The sequence below is a fragment of the Chlamydotis macqueenii genome, chromosome 1, assembly GCF_036417535.1.
Source record: "Chlamydotis macqueenii isolate bChlMac1 chromosome 1, bChlMac1.mat, whole genome shotgun sequence".
Classification (NCBI taxonomy): domain Eukaryota; kingdom Metazoa; phylum Chordata; class Aves; order Otidiformes; family Otididae; genus Chlamydotis; species Chlamydotis macqueenii.
This window is the reverse complement of record NC_141556.1, coordinates 36,525,239-36,542,944: the sequence shown is the minus strand read 5'-3', so window position 1 is coordinate 36,542,944 and position 17,706 is coordinate 36,525,239. Positions and strand designations below refer to the sequence as shown.

At 38.6% G+C, this 17,706-nt stretch overlaps 1 protein-coding gene across 1 annotated transcript; it reads right to left on the bottom strand.

Moving 5' to 3' along the window:
• Nucleotides 1–3,821: 3,821 nt before the first annotated feature.
• RXYLT1 (ribitol xylosyltransferase 1) lies at nt 3,822–15,494 on the bottom strand. Its single transcript, XM_086748640.1, has 6 exons — nt 15,309–15,494; nt 14,641–14,811; nt 13,562–13,664; nt 8,686–9,000; nt 6,469–6,639; nt 3,822–5,372 (listed from the first exon to the last, which is right to left on the bottom strand). The coding sequence occupies exons 1-6, from the start codon at nt 15,454–15,456 to the stop codon at nt 4,955–4,957; spliced, it is 1,326 nt and encodes a 441-aa protein (XP_086604766.1). The 5' UTR covers nt 15,457–15,494; the 3' UTR covers nt 3,822–4,954.
• Between the last annotated feature and the right edge of the window lie 2,212 nt (nt 15,495–17,706).

Below are 17,706 nucleotides of genomic sequence, written 5' to 3'. Positions count from 1 at the left end.
CTATACTGGACCCTAACCAAAATTTGTATCCTGAGCTGCCCTTGCATGATTTAAATACTAAAAATTTCAGCCCCTATGGATAATGAGTATGCTAATGAAGAGGACCTCCTGAAATATTTAAAACATGAACATATATAATCATGGGCAGTGGAAAAACAATGGGTAACCAATCAGTTAGTGCATTGTAACTTCTTCCTTATTATTTTGTACAAAAGACCCCTTGTATTTCTAAGAGGTGTGCTGGCTGTGTTAAGATGCCTAGCACCCGCTTCTGCAGAATTGAAATAAATACAAATATCTCGACTCAAGAGTGTTGATTGGCTCTTGCACATCGGGTAACATTCTGTTTTGGGGACAACAGAATGAGTCGTTATTTCATGGCATGCTTGACAAAACACATCTTTGTCGTGTGACTATGGATCACAAACATCTTGTATTCTACTACAGGAGCATTCACTGTGTTGCACTCAGGTCCCAGTGATGTTCAGAGCAGAAAAAAAGTGAATAGCAAAGCAGGTGCTGCTGAGCACTCAACACAATTAGGAGACAAGAGATGTTACTGTACAAATACCTGGCTGTGTGGTCAGCCTCTCAAAACTGGACAGTGGCTTCTGGGTACTGAACTAGAGAAAACTTTAAAAGTTCTTCATATTCAAAATGTGTAGCAGTTTCCTCTTAAGACTAAGGCCTCTTTACAGGACCTTGAACCAGAGACACTCAAAACACTAGCTACACTGAAACACCAGACCCTAGGGGACTAACGTTACACAGCCTGCTTTGAAACTCTCTGCCTCACCATTTTACTGCTACGTAGTGCCAAATCTCAAATGCATTTTCTCTTAAACACTTTGAATGAAATAAATCAGAAATGTACATAGGTAATGATCTTTTTCTGACTAGTATTACTCTTGGTCCTCAGATTTCACTTTTTCAGCTTTTATGTTCTTTAAAACTAGAGTCACATGGAGAGATTTTAACACTCAAAGCAGTCCTCCATGCTCAGATCAGCAGTAAAGATGTGAAAAGTATTTATACTGCCAAGATAAAAATACAGACTCATTTACTAGTTCAGGAGACACTGAAAAAATCCTGAAATTTGACCCACCCAAAGAGTTTATAATCTATTGGTAATGTGACCTTTTCCAAGCTGTTTCCCTGTTATCAGTCATGATTTATGGACTGGTGATTAGTAAGAAATCTGTGCAATTCTTTGTAACTGCATAAGCTGCTGGGATGAGAAGAACAGTTTAGAACCACTGTCAGTTTTGCTGCACAGCATGTTTTTTGTAGCATTACTTCGGAGTGATCCCAGAAGGGCTTATTGTACAAATTATTTAACTTATCTTTGTCGACTCAGAAAGCAAAAAAAAAACCAACACAAAGACCTGGGATCCAACGTAAACTGTACATCATCCTTTCAGGCACATTTTCATTAGGTCAGCTTTTCTTTTTTTTTGGCTGATTCATCAAACCCTTTGTGTAGGAGTCACAGCACTACATAAACTCTTTCTTAGCTACCAGAAAATGGCAGCCCCAGCATGCCTTATCGTAGCACTTTTCTTAGAAGCAACAGTTTCTTAGGGCATAGTTGGAATCACATTTGAAATACTTTTGTCTCTCCCGACGTCAGTCTTTATGAACATGCCAAAATAAGCATAGTCTTGTTCAACTGTCATTCATGCTCCTTGCATGGTTGGACTAGATGACCTTTGAAGGTCCCTTCCAACTCTAACCATTCTATGATTCTATGATTTCTCTCATCTCAGTAGGAAGAATTCCTGGAAATATTTTAGGGCTCTATAGCATGGAAGCTGCATTTGAGTTTGCCCAGCTTGTAGAGGTCATTACTAACACAGAAGGTTTTCCAAGAAGTAACAGGATTTTACTTCTTTGGCTTTGCAAATGTTTTGGTGAGGGCAGTAAGCCAAGAGAGAAACTGGTGATTCCAGCACATAGTAATCCTAATTAATATTTAATAACTGCTGTGAGAAAGGCTTTTACAAAACTCTTAATTGCATCACTCTCTGTATAAGTTTCAGTCACTAAACAACAGTATCTAAAAATACCAGAAAACCTAACTATTCAAATACACTATCACAACTTAAATGTCCAAGAATGGTAAGCAATCTGCAGCTGGATCCTTATCGACAGGGTTACTAACAGTTACTTCACCATCCCAGTCTCACACCAGAGAACTAACTGCAGAAATGGAGCATCCATTCTCTTCTCAGTATGAAACAACTAAATTGATTCTTCTGACAGCAGATACTATCTACTCCAGCCCGGATGTGTCATGCAGGGGGACAAATCTTTTTTTGCCAGTGGCTTAACTGCTTCCTTTCTTTTAAACCAGTTTCCTCTACCACTGATAAGACCTTCTCTCTGATATCTTGCACCCCTCACTGTCTTTCTTCCCTCAGTCTCTTTTTTTTTTTTGCCAAGGTCCCTTTTGTTGTCTTGCTTATCTCTGGATCCATACACAGCATGGAGTTGACAGTTTTTCCAAATGAGAAAAGATTGGGAAGTAAAAACAGGAGAACCACAATCTCTCCCACAAGTTGGACAGTGGAAAAGGAAATGAAATACTAGCAACCTGCCTAGTGTGTTAGAAACCCTTCCTTGGCTTCAAGATGTTTTGCTCTCTTTGCTCCATTAGCACTGGAAATAGAACACAAGAAAAAACTTCCAGCACTAATTCCTGTTGGACTGAGGCAGGTGAATTTGAAGTGTTGAGAACTGGTTAAAAATAAATAAAGTGCAAATTACTTTGCTTTGAACTCAAAGAGCAGACAAGAAGCTGCAACGTGAAATTCCACTAAAACTCTGGCGCCATGTCTTGGCCTCCTTTAAGATATAATTGCCATGAGTTTGGAAATAAACTCAAACGTTTACTTCGAAATGAACACATGAATAGCAGCACATTTCTTAATGACCAAATAGCAGGCTGAACTGTTTTTCAGGCTTCGATTTGCTTACTATTAAATTTTTTTAGGAGCTGCAACCTCTTTTATGAGAAACTAGGCTGACTGGTAAAGACCTCTCTCTCTCAGAAGTTTTTTTGCAGTTCCTTAAAATCCTGCAGGAGTGCAGAGGGATCTGCTGACTACAGGTTGAAAATCGCTGCTCTGTATCATCGTTCTACAGTTTTGTAGCTTGTGTAGAAAGACTGATTCTACCAGATGGAAGTTACAGCAATGACACCACACTATTGCAGATACTCAAGCCTCCTCTAACCATACAAGTGCTGTGTACTACTGTGCAGAAGGCTACCTCAGATTCTCAGTACGGAGACTTGGTCTAACAAGGTCCACCTCTAAGCAGGGCTCATCAGCTCGGTGCTGAATTGTGACAGCTGTACTTCCAGTCTCAGCTGAATGGAGTATGTTTCCATCGTTTTGCAACAGCATGATGCTTCAGATAAATTGGGCAGTCACAGGAAATTCATGTTAGACATACTACAATTCAGATTATTTGGATTTACATTATTTGTTTTCTGAGAGCATCTGCTAAGCATACGGAATGCAAGCTCCTAAAAATACAGGTGTTCTGAAACATACCTTATTCCAGATCTAGAACAATCACTGTGAATATCACCCACTGTTAGTAAACTAAAACCCAGGCATTTTATATATTTTGGGTTTGTTTGTTTTTTTGGGAGTGTTTATTATTTGTTGGGGGGATGCGTGTGTTTGTTTGTTTTGCTGGATTTTTGTTTGTTTGTTTTGTTTTGGGTTTTTTGTTTGTTTGTTTGGTTTTGGTTTTTTTGTTTTTTTTTTTACACAGAATGGATGCAAGAAAACTGAAAAAACCCACAGAACTGCTCTTGTATGATACATATTCCAGAACCAGTTTCATTACACAAATGAGTACTACTGAGCAGTACAGTTGCACTGGCTTTTGAGTTCCTGCATGAGAATGAACCCGTATGCCATGCTGATATTTACAGACAGAAACCTGATTACTACACCACCTTCAGTATGCCAGTGTTGTGCACACAGTAATACCACTCAGCCAAACACACTGCAGATAATAGCACACACTCCTGATGTACAAGAACAGTAACAGATCCCTTTGGCTACATTTAACAAAAACTGTTGAAACTGTCTGTTGTACACGCAGAGTCATAAACATGCAGTATTATACTTCTGCCATCTTTTGGAGGTGACAAGTTTCAGCAGATTTTGAGAAATCAGATAAGCTACACGCAAATTCATGTTTAAGGCTTGGTGTTCAGAATGTGCAGCTGTAACTGCAGTGATGAATGCTCCTGCAGCAGAACTTCAGAAAGATAAGTCCCAAGACTAAGTGGAAATGAAAGAAAGTAGTTTTGATAACGGAAATTAAAGGGGAAATATATTGCTATGAAATATTTCTAAGAAAGAGTTCTCTATTTTTACCTTGAAATATACATTTTTATTCCACAGTGTTAAATTAGCTTTATGGCTACTTTCTTGGAAATGAAATGTCAATCAAGTAAACAGTTCACATTTTCAAAACAAGCACTTACCAGGATATATCGTAATGATTGTGCTAAATATGGTATTTTTGCTACAATCATACTTTTCTTCTTTAGTTTACATAATAAATGACTCTGTACTATTCAGCTTTCATTCTTCTCTTCAAACACAACTGTTGTACTCCTGTTGGATTTTAACAAGTTCACATGCTCAAAGATATTCTCCTAAAAAAATTTATCACGCACCAACATGGAAATTGTAAAAACAGTAATAAAATTGTTATCACCACTACAGACTACCATCCTCCTAAGTCAACAACCTCTCTGAAAATTGTTAAGGATGGAAGGCCAAACACAGCTCTTGGCCAAGCTAGCACAATTCTGTTGACTTCAAATGGAATGCATCTGCCCTCTGAGATTTCTCTTGTATAAAAGCTTCCTCAGAAGATTAATGGAAATTAAACTTTCAATCTATTCTAGATTTTCAAAAGGGACAATTTATCCTTTATCACTGGGCAAAAATGATTTTTCCAAAGTATTGATGAATTTCTGCCTCATCCATGCTTTGAAGTTTTGATACCATTCTATAAGCTTTTTTCTCCTTTGAATCTTTTCTTGTAAGCTCATTTTTTTTTCTTTCTCTAGAACAGCAGGAAGCTCTTTCCAGTTTTTAATAAAGATAAATGGAGCCCCCATGGTTTTTAATAATTGTAATGGAGCACTATGGTACATTGATGAATTTCCGCAATCACCTGATGTCATTACATCTTCTATAACAGGCAGAGATCCGTATGAACAAGCTTCATAAATTCTATAGCATTCTGTATTTATTCCCACCGGGCACAATGTCAAATCACTCTGCAGCAAGGCATCTTGATAGTTTTTGAAACTTTCATTTGTTTCTTGAGGTTGCCACCTAGGAAAGTAAAGGGGTTGAAAATTAACATTTTCCCCACAGGTACTACAATGAAAAAACAGATATATGCTTTAATTTCAATTATTTATAAAACTGAAAATGTCGTCAGTGTAAAAATTTTATATTATACACACAATCAATAGGCTTTTATTTTTAGTCTTAACTATTCCTTAAGAGTCTTCTAAAAATTTATTGAAAATGTCACTGTTAAAACCAGATTGTAACACTTTTTAGATATGGTCCTTTTAGAAAATCATTAATACTTAGAAGTACAAGAGGCAAACTGAAATGCCATTTTAAATCTTCTGCTTGACTTGGATGACACATGTCAATTTACTTCACAGCAGAATTCAGAAACAGACATACAGGGAGACACTCAATGGACTTTTTAAAGATTTTTTTTTTGCCTCAAATACTTTGAATTAGTAAAGGTTTGCTCTTCAAAAGTTAGGATGTAAAGCAATCTATTAACCTGAATCCATCTGCCTGAAGTGCCTCAGAACACCTGTGAACTAAGAGTTTATGTCACAGATACAATCCATCTCCTGAGATTCTTCATCAGGGTAGCTGAGGTCTTCCTAAGCACTTGCTATGCCTGCTATCAAATATTCTACATGTGTTGCTTGGCAAAATTAAGAAATACAATCAGAACCTTATCCCTGTTAGTCAAAAGATCTGCTTTATCTAGTTGAAATTAAAAAAAAAAGTCATGCCATACAGATTAAATCCACTCTCTTATAAGGAGCACAAAAAATACAGCTGTCTTTCTTCTAGTAAGACATTAATACACACAAGGTGCAAGACAAACATTTCTTCTCCCACTATAATCAAATATATACAAGGAAAAAAAAAGATGATCTTTATACGTAATATATATTGGAGATCTTTCTATGTATTTAAAAACAAGCTTTATGTAAAATATAGCAATAGAAAGGTTATTAGATTATGAGGACCTATATAAAGAGTCTTGGCAATGTTCTCTCTTTTAATGATGACTATTATTTGTACTATTTTTTAACACTCAGGAAAGGATTGGTAATAATGAACTTAGGCAAAAGAAGTCTGAATATTTTCACAAAGTAAATGAAAGCCTTACTGTTCTCTGGCTGCAATCCAGCAAAGTTTATCAAGGCCATCCTGCTTCAGAATTTCCATCAGGGTTTCCCTAGAAGAGTTCTTATAAACTGTTCCTAAGAAATTACACAGATATAATCTTGGATCATGTAGCATTGACCAGCTGGGTTCTAAAACTGGAAAATTCCTGTAGCTGTAAAAACAAGGTATATATTAGATAATGATATGGTTTATGTCAAAGAAAAAAACATTTTGCACCATTTAATCTTTACTGCAGATTCTAAGACTAAAACCACCTCTTTATTGCCAATCCACATCTATAACCACAGAGAGACCCACAAGCAAACCAATGCAAGTCCTTTATTCCCTTTGTCCTCACCACTCTCTTCAAAGACATTCCAGGCCACTTATGTCTTCTTTCAACATCAGAGACATTATATGTGCATGTTACAGAATGTCCTTGAGAAACATGCTTTTTCAAAAGCAGCTGTTGTTGACGCCACTAGTTTTAACTGAAATGGCCAGGTTAAAGGTAACTATGGAGTTACAAGTCTCAGCTACCTTCATCTCTGGGCATGCTTATCAACTGAAAATATCACTGGTAACCTCTCAAAGAAAAACGTCACATTGATCTGAGTGGACTTCACTGATCTCATCTTTTGGCTACCAAACAGCTTGTCGTACAAGCTATTTAACTTGTCTTTTTGGACTCAACAAAACCAATGCAAAGTCCTGAGGTTCAATGTAAACTGTATGCCATCCTTTTAGACATGTTTTCACCACATTAGGCATTTTCCTTTTTTTGACTGATTCCTCAGGTCTTACATCACTTGTTTTGGTCAGCATGACAGCTAGTGAAACACTGCTTCAGGTGAAGGGCTGGCACTAACTTTTTTCATTACATAACGTTAGTATTTTTTTCTGGAATATGAATATTAAAAAAATTTCTGCTCCTTTGCATTCTCAAATTAAGACAGATATTCCTTCTAATGTTATTATTTGTCATGGATCACTGTTCTACTTCCCTATTGTTTCTTTTTTTTTTTTTTCTAAGAAAAGCTATACTCTGATCCAGATTCTCTACTGGTTTCAAAGGTAGTCTGTACTTTATTTCACAATGATTTCTTCATTGCTATTAATGTTCTCTGAAGACACATTCACTTCCTTCACCTTCCCAAATTTTCATGGAACAGTTCTTTCCTAGTTCTTCTACATGATTAATAAAACCAATTTTTCTTTATGCCAAATATTTTCACAGGATGCTACATCTTTACTTTTCCCCTTCAGTGGGACAACCTGGCACATTTGCGTACCTTTAACCACAGTTTTGACACTGTTGGTGTGCAAGGGCTGCAAAACCTCATTCTCATACCTGACCTATCATTCTCCATTCAGCTTTGCACCCTGGTTTACTGTTGTAACTGTTGATGCTTTCTGTTATCTGTCACCTTAATCTTGGCAACTCAAAACACAACTTCTTTTTTCTTAGGAACTTCCAATGCCATCAATTCTCTGACACTATCAAGAATTGAAATTTAGTATGTATCAATGCAATACAAGATATGAAAATAATTCTGTATTCTTTTCGTATTATATTACCATGACAAGTAGCTAAAACACCATTAACACCATTAACAAGGAGTAATCTAGACAAAATACATCTATCTGAACCAAACCTTTATCTACTCCACATAAAAAATTTGAGCAGTAAGTATAACAAACATTTTTGTGATCAAGCAGTTAAATCAGACAGCATTACTGTGATACTGTAGTATACTAATTCCAAATATGAGTCATACAATTTCCATTTGAGAGCCACAACAGGAGTTAGAAAAAATTACCACCCAGTACTATCCCTTTCCTTTCACAAATAAGCAGTAGTTGGAACCTAATTGCATAAGTATCTTTTAAATTCCCATGTCACTGGTACATATTACATCAGCAGTTATGATAAATCTCAAGAGAAAATCTACTGAAGAAAAAAACAACCAAACAAAAAACCCCACCAGACACAGGTCCATTTTTTAAAAAACTCCCTAAACCCTAGTATTCTTTTCCTGTGTTATAAAATGTTATTTCCAAAGATTCCAACGCTTGATTTGGAAAATCATTAATAGGATCACGTTCTACAATTTACTTACTATAATTGGTTTCGATATCAGCAATAATTCAGACATATTTTCCATATCTCCTGCATAACAATTAAGTCTCAATTACAATTTGTGTCTATAGCACTTACGTAGCTACTCCTAAAGGCCACTGGAAAATATCTTCTTCATTTACCAACGCATAGTCGTATGTAACGAAGAGTAGATTTACAAATCCTCCATGACTTTTCAGGTATGGTTGAATCCATTCATTGTTGCACTGCTCATTTCCAAGCAGCACAACCGCTACATGCTGTATTTTGTGAGTTTGAACTAACGTTTGTGCGTAATGCAGCCACTGAGTGGCGTAAGTGATCTTTGCTTTTTCTCTTCCATTCAGAACCAGCACAACATTTTCAGCTTCAACCGAGAAGTAGCCAGGAACTACAGATGGACCAGTGATGAAGCTGTGAAAAGCAAAATACAAACAGTAAACACCCTTAAGACAAATTATTGACCGTAATCCTCTACAAATCCTCACTACACAGTCTGTACTCCAGAGATATTTTTTTGCTTCAGTAAAGTAAATACAATACACTGCAAAGTAACTGTGCAACTGTAATAATTTCTGTTGTTAATATCTACAGCTATAAAACAGGAATAAAGCTGCCTTCATCTTTACGCAGGAAAAAGAAGGAGATTTAGACTTAAATGAAAATAAGGTATTTTGTCAATAAATCAAAACAATCAACATATTCAAACCTCAAAATATGGGTAAATCAATCAGCTTCAAAAGAAGGATGTGCTTTGATGTTCACTAAAGCTCAAATTTTGTATTACTTCCAGTAATAACTAATGAATATAGTATTAGAAGAAGAGACAGGCCCTCTCAAAAATTTATAAGAGTATACTAAACCAGGTATCATTATGAGGGACCATTTGCTGGTCTGGCATACTACTTTTCTCTGTAATTTTGGTTAAGGTTAAACAAACAAACAAAAAAAAAGACTGCATCATCTGATACTGAGTAGAGTCTATAACACGAGGTACCTATCTAAGCGTAAACTTAAGTTGCCCAGTTGTGACTGGGCTCAAACTTGAGGCTTTGATACAAGGTAGTCAGCAGAAACATTTTATGTACAAAATTGCATTTCTAGATTTTGCAGAATGTAATAGAGGAACTTCAAGCATGTAGCAAAATCATTAACATCACTGATCATTTAGAAGTATCTGATAACAGCCATTTATTAACTGCAACGAAGCAAACCAGTGTTTGCCAGCTCCTGCTCTTCAGTTAACTGCCGTGTTAACAGACTACTGACTGAACTCAAACGATTAGTGATTACACAGCTTGGGAAAGGGGGATTGGGGGGAGGTAGCCATTTTTTAGGTGGGGGGGGAGTAAATTAAATGTTAGTTTGCTAGGTCTTCTGCATTACTGCAGTTTTCAGCTACCAGCTAAACTTAATTTAGAATGAGCATGAGTTTTAACTCATCAAGTGCTGAGATTAACAGCTAGTTTCAGTTCAAGGGTGCCTCAGGAGGAAAAGAAAATTCACAGCAAAAGCTGTAAAAACTACTCCAGTGAGGATACCTGAAGCAGACTGACCTTAGGCAAGATCACTGGGATTCATAAGAGACAAAACTTTGAGAATTAGAATGCCTAAAATAGTGAATAGGACATGTAGTTGATCCAACAATTACTTTGTAAAAAGAGATTTGGGGAAAAAGGGTTTTCGCTATAGACCCAGTGTTGTGAGGCTATCAGCTTTACAGAAATAACAGGATGTACACGTGGGGAAGCAATGACTTGTGCAGGAAAATATGAAGTTTAACAGCGTAAAACTACAGTGGGGGAAAAAAGAAACACTATGGAAATCCCATACTTGAATAATAAAAACACAGTGCTAAGGTTGTACTATTAACTCCCACTCATAATAAAACAGGGATTGGGAAATGTAAGAGAGATTACAGAAGCTGGAAATGAGTGATCCTGTCTCACTGATCTGATGGAGATCTATGAGTGTGTCAATAAAAATACAGATAAAGGGGATCCAGTAGATACAGTGTATTTGGATTTTCAAAAAGCTTCACCTGTGGCCATTAAGGAAACCAAATTGCCACAAGCTATCCTTGGCAGAATCCTTTGGCATGTAAAGAAATCTTTGCTCATTAACTTTGTTCACCAATATGCTTTCATTCTGGCATGAGTCAAGACGGTTGCAATTTGCATAAGGACAGGAGAATGGGACTGAAGAACTGCTGAACAACTGAGGTCAACAGGGAGCAGGGAAAGGCAGCACGGAACATTAAAACAGAGAGCGTGTGACCCTCAGTGGAAAAGAAATTTAGGAAAGCTCTTACTTAATTATAAGAGATAAGAAGTTTGGCACTCACTGCTCTTCAAGATGCTCCTAGATGACAGGAGAGAAGGACATAAATTGCTTCAGGCCAAGGAAAGTGCTAAACCCTGCTCTCCTACTTCTTGTTTGAATGTGCCAATGTGTCACGAAAATCCACAGCTATCCAGTTCCTTCTCCACCTGTGCTTTTAAATGAATGTCCCTGTGTTTCATGTAGAAGTTGATACTTTTAGTATTCTTTTGGCAACTTCTTTGGTAAAAACTTGAAGCCATCAAAATTTATATGAAATATGTGTATTCTTCATCATAAATATACAAAATGGGCTTATCCATGCAACTGTGTTCAAGTGGTATTTTGGCATTTTTGTGTCTTCAGATTTGATATTCTTTAAAAACATTCATGAGAGCTCTATGTTTTAACAATCATTAGACTTACCACAAAAAACTGCACAGCAGCAGATATTCTCCAAATATGTCACCTCAGCTAGCTCCCTCTAGCCTCATCTAGTAATCAAATGGAGATAATTTACCTCAGCCAGTCAATAACGTCAACAATTCGAGAAAATCTTATAACTAGCAAGCAGCCAAAATCGTGTACTAATTCTTCCTCACAAAAAAATTACAAAATAACATTTCCCATTTGACTAAAAAGCAGAACTTCAGCTATTTCATTTCAGAATCCTAATCATTAAAATAACAGTTATATTTGCATATTTTATATATTTTGCACAAGTTTCTACTAGCCTGTCAAATTTTAACCACTGTTATGTTGGTACCAAACTTAAACTTTATATTTTTATTGGATCTAGCATCCTATAAAAAGGATGCTAAGTTGGTTAAAATAAAGACCCTATTATCCCTGCTTTCTATAAACACAAAAAGAAGGTATTTTAATGCTAGCATAGAAGTCTTTCTTTGAGAGATGCATACCCTAAGGAACCATGTGAGGTTATTATTCATCTGAAATAGGCACACCAGAGAGAAAATAACCACAATCAGTCAAGTGACAGACTCATTAAGTGCAGCAAATTGTTTTCATATTATAAATGTGAACAGAGCTTGGAAAAAATCCTCATGTCTATATCAAGAAGACAATCTATCTGGTACAGCTTCTGAGATTTTCATTCTGGGAATAAAAAGGTCTCTTCCCACGCTACAGGCACTGCTCCCTATTCAAAGAAAGCATTGTATGCTTTCTCCAAAGTTGTGAATAGAAAGCTCTATTGCTCTGTCAAGGAGACTACCAAGATGCAGTAGCATCATTCATGTCGATTCCCTAATCTTGTAGGATCAGTTTATATTTGCAGACAAAGCATACAGCTATTTTTTTTAAAGAGTATGTAATTTCATCTGTTTCCTTAGATGTAAGACAGACTCTTCCATCTATCAAACAAACAATTGCTCTGTTTAAATCAAGCCGAGTCTTTCTAGAAAACATTTTTTAATCACTTATGAAAGTGATCTAGGCATTACTGAAAAGATTCTATGGCCTGTCCCATATAGATGGTCAGATACATTGATAAACAATTCAAAGTAATAAAAAAAACCCTTTTGTCACCACTTTAAAAACCCCTTTCAACTCACAATCACTTATTTACTTCAAACACTACCTGCAAATTTTAACTAGAACCCTGTTTTATTGTGTCAGGAAAAAAACCACCTTTCTGAAGCAACACATTTTTCAGAAGTTAAATTCACTTAAGTGTGTCATTTATGCTTTAAAAGAAAACTTTTTTTAACAGATGGCTCCTGGTGCAAGTGACTAAATGTTGTAGGAGAGCTACTACTGCAGACTGGCAAACTGGCCAAATAGATGAAAAATCCTTCAGCTTTCACTGCATCTTTACAAAAAAGCTTAAAAATGATATTAAATAGGACCTTAGAAAAAAGTTCTTTATCGTTCACTAAATAATATAAAATGTTTGGCAACAGTCTTAAAACATGCCTGATCACAGATCAAAACCCATCTTTAAAGGAAATAATGCTTTAAGTGTAATTTTCCTTTACACAGAAAATTTTGCTTTGCAAATCAAGTAGTTAACCAGACGCCAGGTCTCACAGATTGTTTTTGTTATAGATAGAAACAAATTACAGTTTTGATACAACCCTATTTATAAATGAATGAGCAAAGTGCCTTTTCCCTGAATGCAACAGAAACCAAATAGCAGAAGACATCTTCTTGCCTCACAACTCCATGCTTTTTTCGGTCAATTATAAACCCCAAACCCTAGTTCTTAAACTTTCCTCAGGGTTGTATTTCTCCCCCTTCTGAGGTCTCTTGGCTGCTTTCCCTCTCAGCATTGGTAAGTCTTTCCACATCTCTTTCAAATACACAAATCTTCATGAAAGAGCAGATGAAATTGCTCCTTAGTTTTGTATTTTTTAATAGTGACATGTTTGGGCTAGAATTTGCTTGTTTTATCAAGTTTATGTTTCTATGAATAAACATAAGCATTCTTTGTGATAATTTTGAATGAGAAGTTGTGTGCAGAGTCCATAGTTATCAAAACATGATAAAATTGAAGTATTTGCAACTGATATTAAAATAACTGCAACTTTGAGATAGACAAAATAATGCACCTGTACATCTTACCACGTTCTTTAAGTTTCCAATGCATAATTTCTTAAAGTTAACACAATTTAAGTGAGCATCATGCTGCTTGTACCTGAAATATGTTTTTCCTGCTATTTGGCTTCCTTCTCTCCACTGTGCAGTCACATCAGCTGGCTCAAGGTGCCCTCCAAAAATATGTTGCCAAAGGTAAAGACCTAGATAAATCAAGATATGATGGAGAATTTGAATGCATGGATCTTGCCTAGTCTACACTCCTAGCAAATAAAAGTATTTCTGGGAAACGAAAAAGCATAACAACATAAGAACTTGGGAAAGAAATGCCAGAGCTTCTTATATAATACGGACATTGCTTCGACAATTCTGTATGACTTTGAATTAGTTAGGTTGAATTTGTCACACGTTTGAATAGATTCTTCGGCTGTCAAAATATCAGTAGAGGAAGATACACCACACTACCACTTCTGTTAGCGTCTCTTTCCAGTACACATCCCACTTAAGAATGAGCAAATATTAATCAGCATTTTCAGGACAAGCATACTTCCCTTAAGCTTTTGTGAAACACATAAAATTTTTGTGACGGAATGCATCATCATGTAATATACCAATGTGTTCCACAATGCTACATGAAAGTTTAACTGAAGCTGGAAATGTTACATTCTCAAAAAAGCTAAACTACGAACAAGAATATGTCTTCAGCAGTAGTTAAAGAGCTTGGCCCCCCAGTTTATGTAGAGAGGAAACTCAGTGTCTTCTACAACAGAAGAATTGTAGAAAAGGCCTTATTTCTCACTGTGCAATGCTTCATTTCACAAAGTGTAAATGTGACAAAAATAAATATTCAGTTTTAGCCAAATAAGAAGCCTGTCCTTGTGCAAGAGATTGGATTCAAAAAGTAACTGTGTTTCTCTGTCACTTGAGTCATTTTTTTTTGACAAATGTGAGAAACAGCCTTGAAAAGAACCAATACAAAGAAACTGGAGTTTAAGTACTCTTACATTGGTATTAACATAAACTTAACCAGCAGCTACCACTTCCTTAACACTGTTCATGTACAGATATCCATATTATTTAATAATATACACACATTTTAGGCATTAAAAAAAAAAGGCAGAGAAACGTGCTGTACCAGAAAGGTTAAGTGATTAATAGACATTGATTACATCTCCTTACCAATTGCAGCTTTGCCCCAAATCTGTACTCTAAGACTGGTTTCTTCTAGGTGAGCTCTTGCATTTTTTATCATCTTAAGATTCGCTTCGTATCTCTGCTGCGAAGCAACCAGTTCATTTTTCTCGTCGCCTTCCCAAGGATTCCACTCTTCATTTCCCAAGGCAACATGATCTAAGAAACCCCCAAAGCGTAATTTACATAAAAAGAACAGACGTAAAAGTTTAGAAAAGTGACGAATTTCCTTGAATTCAGAATTTCCAGCAGCACCTGACCCGGCCCCCCCCCCCCCCCCCCCCCCCCCCCCCCCCCCCCCCACCATCGCCCCCGCCGCCGGGCCCGCGGCTCGGTGCCTCACGCTGCACGGGAAAAATGGCCGCCGCTAGCGCAGGGCCGGTGCTGGCGGCGGGGGGACCCCGGTCCCGGCCCCAGCCCTGCTCCCCCTGAGGGGCGGCCTCCGTGCCCCGCCGGCCGCGGAGCTCCCGAGCAGAGGCGCTGGGAGACGGAGCGCTGTCCTCGGCCGGGCCCAGGCTTTCCACGCCGGGGACAACAGCGACCGGAACCGCCGAGGCCTGTCTGGCGCAGGCAGGAGCTGACAAACCGCGTCGGCCCCGCACCAAACCCGCCGCCCCCCCTCCGCCTCAGAAGCGGTGCGGAGCGGCCGCTCTCACCTCGCGGGCCGCGGCGGTCTCGGCGCGGCGGGCGGGAGGCGGCGGCCGGGCGGCGGGGCCGGAGGAAGACGGTGTAGGCCGCGTAGAGGGAGAAGAGGCCGTAAGCGACGACCAAGGCGGAGCAGAGCCGCTTGCGAGCGCCCCGCATCCCGCCCGGCGCGGGCTGAGGCCCCGGCCGGGGACGCCGTGAGGCGGCGGCAGCGCCCTGAGCCGCGCCCGCTGGGACGGGAGGGGCCTCCGCCCGCGGGCCGGGACCTCGGCCCCCGGTGAAGGGGCGCGGAGCCTCCCGTGCCAGCGAACAGCACTGGAGTTCTATGGACAGGGAAAGCTGTGGGCCGACCGGCCGAACTGAGCCGTGTTACATAGCAAGAGAAAGTCAGGGAGGGTCTTTAGGCTCTCCGGCATTCCTTTCTCAGGCTGGATGTTGCCGCTTCTGTGAAGCCTTTACCACCCAGTTTTCAAACACCGCGATCCTAACGATAGCCAAAAGCACCCTGACCTTCACCTGCTCCAAGCAAGGGGAGAGTCTGGTACAGTATAGATTATAACACAGTGCACAACCCCGAAGCCTGCTCTGGATCTGAAGCGGTTTCTTTTCTTGATCAATTTTTTTTTTTTACCCATATAAACATTAAACTTCGCTCTAAGCTGACCCAAAATTTATTTGATGGACCTCTGCTTGCTCCAAACCAAAATGTAACTAGTTACCTTAGCAGGCTTTCTGAAATAGGCTTACCATCACCCCACTGCTATAACCTAAATCTGATTTAGACTGAACTAGAAATCTGGCCTGATGGCCCACAGTGACAGCAATGAGCCCTTTATTCAGACACCCCTTTCTGATCGTCTGCATTAGCCTGACTCATCACTTTCTTCCAGCCCAGCTCTCAGTCCTAACTGTAACCTCAACTGCATAGAAGCACAGAATGGTTTGAGTTGGAAGGGACCTTTGAAGATCATCTACTCCAACCCCTCTGCCCAGGGCAGGGACATCCTTCACCAGATCAGGTTGCTGAAAGCCCCATCCCACCTGACCTTGAACAGTCAGATGAGGCATCCACAACTTCTCTAGGCAACCGGTTCCCATGCCTCACCACCCTCATAATTAAATTTTTCTTCTGTATATCCAATCTCTTTCAATTTAAAACTTGTTGCCCTTCTGTCACTAAAGGCCTTGATGAAAGGTTTCTCTCAATCTTTCTTATAAGCCCCCTATATATACTGAAACCCCGCACATTTAAACTGCATATAATGCAGGTGACTCTTGTCAACACTAGCAGTAATCTGTTGCAGAACTGAAGCTCAATAGACTTGTTCCCGTTATGCACTATGGCCACTTTGCTTTGGTAATAGTGATTTATAATTTTATGGAAAAAGTGCGCCAGATAAATGTTTTCAAACATTGTATTACCAGGTTCAATAACTGTGCTTAGAAATAGGAAAAAGAACACAAAAGAGCCCAGAAATGTCAAGTATGTTCAACAAATGCCTATTCTGTTCAAGAGTTCATTACAACAAATGACAATTAACCTGGAGTTTCAAAATTAAGATTATAAGTGTAACTGGAAACGTAAGTCAAAATACATTCTGCTGTACATCAGGTAATTTGAGTAAGCAGCTGTAGAAGTAAGCTTTTTTTTTCCTCTGTGAAAAGTAATGTTTTATTTACATATTATGATAAAAAACACTTCTGATACTTGTTTTTACTGCTCATGACTGCCTGCAATAAATTATTCTTTGGTCTCTGTTACACCATTCCAACAAAACCTGTTGTTAAATTCTGCGGCATTACTTTTCTTATCTTAGTCTCTGCTCATTGACTGTTGGGTTGGCATTGATTGACAGATGTCACTGAGAAGTTCTAAAAAACTGTATTGACCAACTTGCAATATATGCAGACCTGAGCAAGGTTTTAGAACACAGCTGGGAATGAAAGAAAGCATCAGTTAGACATCTGATCAGAGCATGGAGTGTAGAGAGTTGTTGCTAGAATCCCTGCAGAAAGGTTTTGAGGTATAATTACTGCTCTATTAGTCCTGTTTTCATCAATTAAGAAATTTGCAAGATTTTCTACTGCCACCTGCAGAATGCAGTAGGCAGCTGCTGCTAGAATTTTTCTTTTACAAAAGTCTCCTGTTAGGCTGCACCATACAAGGCTGAATGAAAGACAGAAGTGTGAAGGAGGCAATCAGAGATTAGAAGCCAGAGAGAGGCCACTTTTCTGGCCGCAGATCATAGTGTCCATTCCTGAGCTTTGGCAGAGGTTCTCCTCTGGATAGGTCTCTTGTGACAAGAGAGGTAATGGCCCCTGGTGCTCATTAGTGCTCAATTAATAGAAGTACTTCTTCATTCTGCTGGCTCTGGTTCACACCAGAGTGCACCTTGACATCATCGTTCA